This window comes from Colobus angolensis, unplaced genomic scaffold (genome assembly GCF_000951035.1).
Source record: "Colobus angolensis palliatus isolate OR3802 unplaced genomic scaffold, Cang.pa_1.0 Scaffold142, whole genome shotgun sequence".
In the NCBI taxonomy this organism is placed as follows: domain Eukaryota; kingdom Metazoa; phylum Chordata; class Mammalia; order Primates; family Cercopithecidae; genus Colobus; species Colobus angolensis.
This window is the reverse complement of record NW_012114511.1, coordinates 4,661,849-4,671,634: the sequence shown is the minus strand read 5'-3', so window position 1 is coordinate 4,671,634 and position 9,786 is coordinate 4,661,849. Positions and strand designations below refer to the sequence as shown.

At 40.4% G+C, this 9,786-nt stretch overlaps 1 protein-coding gene across 2 annotated transcripts in view; it reads right to left on the bottom strand.

The window, feature by feature from the left end:
* Nucleotides 1–6,224: 6,224 nt before the first annotated feature.
* The window catches only part of MATR3 (matrin 3), a 71,987-nt gene continuing 68,425 nt past the window's right edge, over nucleotides 6,225–9,786 (bottom strand). For both annotated transcript variants that reach the window (XM_011935314.1, XM_011935315.1), the window contains one exon: nucleotides 6,225–8,239. In XM_011935314.1, coding sequence (XP_011790704.1) covers nucleotides 8,189–8,239 — 51 coding nt within the window. In that variant the 3' untranslated portion in view covers nucleotides 6,225–8,188. The remainder of the gene's footprint in view (nucleotides 8,240–9,786) is intronic.

Here is a 9,786-nt window from a genome sequence, read left to right as displayed (position 1 = left end):
ATGCTGTTTTTCCCACACAAAGGGGTTAAGATCTCAATTTCCAAATCGCATTGAGAGTTCACCACTGTGGCTAAGCGTCAGGGGCCCAGTATTTCCTTGGCATTCTCTAGACACAAGGACGCTGCTCGATTGCAAAATAAACTTCAATGTAGCAATATTATGGTTGGATAGTGATGGTGATCTATAAATGGAAAACAAAATAATGAAGGCTAACAAGTTTGCTAATGATAAGGAAAGACACTGCAATGGGACCAACAGAGAGATCCAGTTTTAAAACACTGCAAAAATTTACCTAGCTGATTCACATAGTAACCATCTTAAGATGGAGGTTGAAGTAGAAATCAGAAGGCCCAGGATGGCTATGAGTAGGCCCCACTGTAAATCATCACCTTCCTACAGACCTTTCATTTCTCATCAATAATGTAAAAAGTATGTACCTTCTTACCCCAACACTCCAAATATAGGAATCTACCCAAATGGACAGATGTAAAGAGAGACATGTAAGAATATAGCCTGGTTATAAAACCCAAAAGATCAAAATGCCTAACAGGAAATTGGTTAAATGAATAATGATGCATTAAAATAAAATCATTTAAAATATGTATATTCATTGATATAGAATATATCAATGCTTTTTAAAAGAGCAGGTTGCAAAACAGCATGTTTGTACGATCTTTCAAAATTTTATATGAAACAGGCACGAGTAGATATAAATGCCAAGTATCCGATAGAGTGGTCATGAAAATGTTAATAGCAGTATTTCCAGGTGGTCAAATTTCAAAGGAGTCATTATTTTCTGAATTTTAAAATATTGTCTAAATTCTCTAGGAAAGCTTGAATTGCATATTCCATTTATAAACAGGAAAACACCCCCTTCCCCACCCCAAAATGAACTCTAACATAGGTTCCTATAGTGCTTCGGTAATGGTCTTGTCCCTATGCTCCTTTGTATCAAGCTAGGCAGAGAATGTAGCTAGCTAGGGCAGGTACGTGGGGTTGAGTAAGGGCCTAACACTGCAAGGTCCCTGCTCTGAATGAGGTGAGGTGATAAAGTATTACTCAGCTTTTAAAATGCCTACTTATGTCTGCAATGATCTAAGCACTGAGGATACCACAGACAGTAAGTGGTAGGTTTTCCTAAAAAAGTTGTTTAGTGAAGTTTAAAACTCACCTGGCCTTAAAGAGCCAAACTTGTGTAGGTTGAATAGGCAGCATGGTCAGGATTTGGAAAACAATGTGTAGGTGTAGAATAGGTAAACGTTTTTGCAGAATCATCATGTGTGCCTACAGATATGCTGAATAACTGGAAAGGCAGAAGCAATTCCTCTCTTCCAGCTGGAAAAACCCTTCCTTGCTGACTTTGTGCAGCTCAGCTTTTTGTTTCCATGTCCTCCCCATGTTCGGCTCTCTAGAAGCTTGCCTTTTAAAATAAGATGGGCCAGAGATACACTTGGAGTTTCAGCAGAAGCAACCAAAATCAGGAAAATGAACTAGGAGGTATCACGAAAGTCTCACTATCCATTACACCAATCATCACTTAAACTGCAATCCTTTTCCACAGGCTCTCACACCATAAAGCAGGTTTCCCTATTCAAATAGGGCATAGGCTGGGTTCTGTGGCTCACACCTATCATCCCAGCACTTTGGGAGGCTGAGGCAGAGGAATGTTTGAGGCCAGTTCAAAACTAGCTTGGGAAACTTATCAAAACCCCATGTTCACAAAAAATGAAAAAAAATAGCTAAGTGTGGTGGCACATTCCTGTAAATCCCAGTTACTCATAGGCTGAGGCAGGAGGCTTGCTTAAGCCCAGGAGTTCGAGGCTGCCATGAGCTATTAGTGTGCCACCGCACCCCAACCTGGTAAGACGGTGAGGCTGTCTCTAAAAAAAAACAGGTGGGGGTGGGCCAGGTACAGTGGCTCACGCCTGTAATCCTAGCACTTTGGGAGGCCGAGGTAGGCGAATCACTTGAGGTCAGGAGTTTGAGACCAGCCTGGGCAGCATGATGAGACCCCCGTCTCTTCTAAAAGTACAAAAATAAAAATTAGCCAGGTGTGGTTGCACACCTGTAGTCACAGCTACTGGGGAGGCTGAGGCAGGAGAATCACTCAAAACTGGGAGGCGGAGGTTGCAGTGGGCTGAGATCACGGCACTGCACCCCAGCCTGGGTGTCAGAGCAAGAACCCCTCTCAAAAAAGAAAAACAAAAATCAACAAAAAACTAGGATTTATGCAAGTGTAGCCAAAAAAGTAAAAAGTGCCGGGCATGGTGACTTGCCCATGAATTTGAGACCAGCCTGAGCAACATAGCAAGACCACATCTTCTAGACACACACACCCACACCCCCCCTACAAAAATTAGCTGGGCATGGCAGCACATGACCGTAGCCCTAGCTACTTGAGAGGTGGAGGCAGGTGGATCACTTGAGTCCTGGAGTTCGAGGCTGCAGTGAGCTATGTATGATTGTCATTTATTGCCTGGGTGACAGCACCAAAGCCCGTCTCAAAACAAAAACAAAACAAACCAAAACAAATAAGTAGAGTTGATAGTTATTAAGAAAGTAGCTGGGATCTGATTGCTCTGTGATGTTTCAAGTTTTCCCATCATGTAGGAAAACAAACTCTTCCATTTAAATCTCAAAAGCCAAATGGCCAATAAGCAGCAGCTACTTCTTATTTAACAACCCTGTCAAAGTTGAGCCAACTGAAATTGGTCCCGTTTTTGATAGGCAGGGGCAAGGAGTGAAGCTTGAAAAGCATTTTGTCCTAATCAAAGGTAGGACTCCTGTTGCTCTTTGTGTATACCCTTTTGGATCAGGTCCTTAGAAGAAACTTCTCATAGGCCAGGCGCGGTGGCTCACACCTGTTATCCCAACACTTTGGGAAACCAAGGTGGGTGGATAACTTGAGTCCAGGAGTTTGAGAGACTAGCCTGGGCAATATGGCAAAACCCCTCTACAGAAAATACAAAACTTAGCTGGGTGTGGTGGCGTGCACTTGTAGCCCCAGCTACTGTGGAGGCTGAGATGTGGGAATCACCTGACTCGGGAGATGGAGGCTGCAGTAAGCCATGATTGCACCACAGCACTCCACCCTGGGTGACAGTGAGACCCTGTCTCAGCAACAAACAAGAAAACTTCAAAGGCAGGACACGATCAAAAACTTTAAGGATAAATCCTTTAAAATTAATATAATTGGGCTGGCTCACATCTGTAATCCCAGCACTTTGGGAGGCTGAGGCGGGTGGATCGCCTGAGGTCAGGAGTTCAAGACCAGCCTCGCCAACATAGTGAAGCCCTGTCTCTACCAAAAAAAAAAAAGAAGAAAAAATAATTAGCCGGGCGTGGTGGTGGGCACCTGTAATTCCAATTCCAGCTACTTAAGAGGCTGAGAATAGTCTGAATCCGGGAGACAGAGGTTGCAGTGAGCCGAGATGGCACTATTGCATTCCAGCCTGGGCAGCAAGAGCAAAACCATGACTGAAAAAAAAAAAAAGAAAAAGAAAAATTGATTCTCTTCAAAATTAATCATGTTACTTCTTGACTGTTCTCATCAAGAATTTTTTCAACTTCCATAGGGAGTTATTTTGACAAAAATTCTCAAGTTTCAGGCTATTACCCAATTACTAGTGCTTTAACAGACCCATCAGCAAGTTAGATCTGCCAGAGAATTAACCATTTCCATTTTTCCATTCTCATTAAATTTCAGCAAACTAGCTGCTACCAAGCATCATCATTAATTAGTTCCTATGTAGAGCTTGAGAGATGCAAAATAAAGGAAAAACAATAAGATAATAAACCGCTTGACCAGGCAAAATGGCAAATTCCTGTTGTAGTTCTATTCCACCAACATTCCTTGCAATTTCTTACCATATCCCCAACAAAATTACAAAACTTTGGCTAAAAATAAAGGGAAACAGTATCTACGGCTCTGAAAGAGGTTGTCTCCCATAAATGATTTTTTTAAAAAAGGTAACTATATAGTTTTTCCTTTAGTTTTAGCTTTGGAAAGAGTAGCAAAACCAGTACCTCAGGCAATAGTAACCAACCAAGCCAGGTAGGATCTGGTTACAATTACCTACCACCAACACATCTTCAGTTACAGGTAAAGTTCTCAAAGCTTGATCTCACTGACATTGTCATCACCTGGGAACTCGTTAAAAATGCACATCAGGTCGAGTATGGTGGCTCACCCGAGAGCTGAGTGGGAGGATGAGGCAGGAGGATTGAGGTCAGGAGTTCGAGACCAGCCTGGCCAACATGGTGAAACCCCGTCTCTACTGGAACTACAAAAACTGATTCAGCTGATCTGGCTGGCTAGGTAGGTGTCCCTTTACTCACTCACTGCTCCAAGTGTGTCCCTCCTGACCCTTCTGAAGCTGTGCAGTGTGTTGAAGAGGACAACCATCACCAATGGAGGACTGGTCTTCCTTTAAGGGTATACTACCCTTAGCTGGGTTTAGCTGGGTTTCCATTAAAACCTCCAATCTCTCAAAAATGCAAATTATCAGTACTCATCCCAAACTTAAGAAATTAGAAAACATGGCAGGGAGCCAGCAATGCTTTAACCTGTAGGCAATTTTGATGCATGCAAACATTTGAAAACTGTTTTTTTGAGACACAGTCTCACTCTGTCGCCCAGGCTGGAGTGCAGTGGCACCATCTTGGCTCACTGCAAGCTCGGCCTCCTAGGTTCACGCCATTCTCCTGCCTCAGCCTCCCGAGTAGCTGGGACCACAGGTGCCCGCCACCACGTCTGGCGGATTTTTTGTACTTTTAGTAGAGATGGGGTTTCACTGTGTTAGCTAGGATGGTCTCGATCTCCTGACCCTGTGATCTGCCCACCTCGGCCTCCCAAAGCTGGGATTACAGGCATGAGTCACCGCACTCGGCTGAAAACAATTCGTTTTAAAGGAACATAATTCCCATAACTGTTTGTGCACGAGTGTTGATTCCAAGAATCTTGACCTTATCACCTAATGGTCGAAGTGGGAGAGTACTTCAAACCCAGCTAGCTCAACAATGAGGTGAGGGTCCTCTGTCAGGATATAAAACCACCTCAAACTCATTAAACACTGAATACCCAGGCTTTCAGCTACACTATGATGGAAGGCAACCAACAGACTATACCCAGAGCTGCTTCTGTCCTAGTGCAAGTTATCTTAAACAGCCCATATGATGCTCTGCAGTGTCCCAGCAGATTTCTATTACATACCATGAGCTGCTTTTGTCACAAACTTTAGGCTGAAAAAAAATCCACTGTGAACAAAGCTAAAGTAACAAATTTAAGTACACTCTTCTCCGTGTATAACCTTACTACAATAACCTTACTACATGCCACAACATTCCATAGTTTACCATTTCCTTTTCCAGTCCCCATCACCTTAAAAAGGTGGCAGGGGAACCTGTTCTTAAGGAACTCATATAATGGCTATTCCTAAAAAGCTCCACAGAATGTTACCACTTAAAAATCACTGGAGGGGCTGGGTGTGGTGGCTCACGCCTGTAATCCCAGCACTCTGGGAGGCCAAGTAGATCACGTGAGGTCAGGCGTTTGAGACCAGCCTGGTTAACATGGTGAAACCCCGCCTCTACTAAGAAAAACAGAAACACAGCTGGGCACAGTGGTATGCACCTGCAGTCCCAGCTACCTGGGAGGCTGAGGTAAGAGAATTCAGCCGAGATCATCCCACTGCACTCCAGCCTGGGCAAGACAGTCCCAAATAAATCTCTAGAAGTACTGATGTACACACACTATGGTTGGAAATTCATACTCTTGAATAATATTTCAAATGAACTTATTTTTAGAATACTCAAAGCAATACTACAGCTATCCAATTAAAGTCTTATAAAGGACACTCTCAGATCCCAAATTTACTAGCAATGGGTCAACAAAGAAGACTTATGAAACAAACCCAAGGTACTTCTAAAAGCTTCATTCACTTTTGTAGAATATAAGATTAAACTAAGGGCTGAAATAGCTGTAGGAAACATGTTCTTAAACTTTACAGCAAACTTAAGTGGAAACATTCTTATTAAAAAGTTTTCTCATAATCTGAGGGCTGTTATAGATTTATCACTAGCAGATTATAACAATTTCTGATTTCTAAATGCTCTCAAATGTAGATAATACAGTAAACAAAGCATTCTTTCCTTCAACTTGCTAAATCTAACAAAGTAAAAGCTATGAAAAAGCCGTCACCAACAGGAAACACTGAAGAACTCCATTGTGCACATAGTGCTTTCTGTACCTGCTGTTAGTTAAAAATGGGAATTAAACAGAAGTGGGTAATTAGTAAAGGCTAAAATTGCAGAAGTAAACTGGCAAGGATTTTTTGTGCATGTCACATTAAAATCATCACCTGCTTTTCAACGGGAGAGACCATAAAATTTATCCAACTATTTGAAATATCCTTTAATGCATTTGGGTCTGAACATTTGAAAGACAATGCCTATCCTCTTAAAAGTTTATTTCTTGGCCAGGGACGGTGGCTCATGCCGACAGTCCCAGCACTTACGGAGGCTGAAGTGAGATCACTTGGGCCCAAGAATTCAAGACCAGCCAGGGCAACATGGCAAAGTCCCATCTATACAAAAAAAAAAAAACAAAAATTAGCCAGGCATAATGGCATAAGCCTGTAGTCCCGGCTACTCGGGAGGCTGAGGTAGGAGGGTCCTTTGAGCCCGGAGGCTGAGGTTGCAGAGAACTGTGACTGTGCCACTGCACTGCAGTCTCGGTGACAGCGTGAGACCCTGTTTCAGGGGAAAAAAAAAAAAAAACTGTTTACAACAGATGATCCAATATACCAAGAAGCCCTACATAATTATTTTGAAAAGTTGGCAGAACTAATTCTTGCTCATCCATACTATTTCCAATTGTACTGTTAAGTCAACAGTATGTCTAAACACAAGCTTTTGCTGTTTGTTCACCTGCAGTATTTTTAATTCGTAAGGTTTTTAAAAACCACAAATGGCCTCACTTTTAGTTATGTAACAGGAACAAGAAATCCACCAGCAGCAAAATTTTTAAAACTCAGACCTTTAGTGGCAGTCTTTAGAACATTCATTCTAGATTTAAAAGTAATAAATTGTTAAAGCATGCACAAAGTTTAAGAGCGAATAAAAACCACAACTGACAAATATGTTGGTTAACATTCCAAACATGTATAACCAATGAACATGGCCTAGGGTTTTCTTTTTATTGGTATTCACTTCAGTAACTTGAATCCACAGATATAAGCAGTATATAACCAGAAAGTTACAAGTAAACACAAATTATACATGCAAATTTCTGTTCACAAAGGTCACATGTGCAGGTACATGAATTAGAAGCGTGCATCTAGGATTATGGCCAAACTGTTTTAAAAATGCAGAAATGTAAAATTACATCTTGAAAATATGAAGAGATGGTCTACACACTTCAAAAATCAAATGTTGCTTATACCAGAGATGTATGACAATTACGGGATTCAAGTGACAAGCAGTAAGATCTCAAAAATTAATACTGGTCAAAGAGAACGGGAATATTTTTACATTTCACTGAAAATACATTAACTACTGGAATACGAAATCTAGCAGGAACTCAGGGAAAAAATTACAAAATCTAAAGCCAATTACTTAATATTTCTTATTACCTAAACAACAGCATGACATTAACAGAAAACTGCACCTGCATTTGAATCGCCAATCTCACGTTAAAGAAGTTCTCCAAAAATGAAATGCAACCAAAACAGGTTCAAACTCCAAATCAAAGTCTGCAAGGCTCAGATTAAAACATGGAATGTTTCAGATGAAAGTAATAAAAATACTATTGGTTTTGTTCTTTATTGAATGGAATAAAATGTTGACATTTCTTTGAAACTTGGAACTACTAAATTTCATTTTTCCAAATGGTTCTACATTTCTTTCTTAGTGGTGCAAGTTGTCTTAAGTAGCTTAGGAAGTCAATCTCTACAAAGTACTTCTGTCCGTTGCCATTTTGATAAAACAAAAACTATTCATTAACTTAACCATATGTGTATTTTTTTTTTGCTATAACACTTAACACATGAACAGACATCTATTATTTCTCCACTAAAACAAAAGAGTACAATAGTTTTCTTCTAACTATCAGTATTGTATTTAAAAAAGGTTAACATTAAAAACGAAGAACCATTATTTTCTTTGAAATCATTATATCTTCTTGCACATCTTAAGTTTCCTTCTTCTGTCTGCGTTCTTCTGCCAATTTATTCAGAAATTTCTAAAAAGAAAGAGAGAATTAAAGCCATTAAGTCACCTAAGAGAAACACAGCAAAATGGATTAATTCCAAAACCAAATATCTTATATCCAAGTTTAGGGACTTAAACTATAATTTTGTCAATATTTTCAACAATTAGTTAATCTTTACTAGCACACAAAAACTGTTTCAGGACATTACAATAAGGCATGGGGAAAAAATGGTAAAAGGTAAAAAAAAAATCAGTATTTTGAATGTTATAATTAAGCCTAAATTTTAGAGATGAGAAAACAAGACCACAGTCACACTGAACTGACACCAGCCCAAGAACTATGGGTCTAAATGACATGCATTTTTATTTTATTTAATTAATTTATTTATTTTGAGACAGAGTTTTGCTCTGTTGCCCAGGCTGGAGTGCAGTGGCGTGATCTCGGCTCACTGCAACCTCCACCTCCCAGGTTCAAGTGATTCTCCTGCCTCAACCTCCCAAGTAACTGGGATTCCAGGCACTCGCCTTCATGCCCAGCTAATTTTTTTGAACTTTTGGTAGAGACAAGGTTTTCACTGTGTTGGCCAGGCTGGTCTCAAACTCCTAATCTCAGGTGATCTGCCCGTCTCCACCTCCCAAAGTGCTGAGATTACATGCATGACCTACCACATCTGGCCTCAATGCACTGTTCATTAAATCACCTGCACAAACATTTTCTTGCAAGGCCAGCAGTAAATATTTTAGACTCATTGAGCCATTCAGTCTTAACTACTCAATCCTGCACTCCATTATAAACTAAAACAACTAGAGATGACACTTAAATGATTATGGATATGGGTTCTAATAAAACCTTACAAAAGCAGATGACTGAGCAACACGTGTAGCTTGCTGACCCCTGCCATTAAACCTGGGACTTCTAGAGTCTCTAGACACAGCAGCTCCATTAAGACACTAACGGAAGTACAAAAGACATATTCAAAAATCTAATCTAAAATGTCCAAAGTATCTTTCCATCTCATTGGAATTTATCAACTTAATATAGTTAATGCAAAATAGTACGAATTAAAAGCCATTATATCCTTTAAGAAAAAAACAAAACACCCCACATACATTCAGTTAGGAAAGTATGAATATACCATTAGCAAGTTACTGTATTGCTTAATAGTTTCTTGATGAAGGTGACAAAGTTTCTTTAAAATACAAGGAAATAATAGGCCATCACGCCCGTAATCCCAGCACTTTGGGAGGCTGAGGCAGGCGGATCACCTGAGGTCAGGAGTTCGAGACCAGCCTGGCTAACATGGTGAAACCCCGTTTCTCCTAAAAATACATAAAATTAGCTGGGTATGGCGGCATGCGCCTGTAATCCCAGCTGCTCGGGAGCCTGAGGCAGGAGAATTGCTTGAACCCGGGAGGCAGAGGTTGCAGTGAGCTGAGATTGTGCCGTTGTACTCCAACTTGGGCAACAAGAGCGAAACTGTCTCAAAAAAAATAAAAATAAATAAAATATAAGGAAATAATAAAAGGAGCCACAGGAAGCACCAAGCAATCTTTTATATTATTTCCATATTCTTCTCA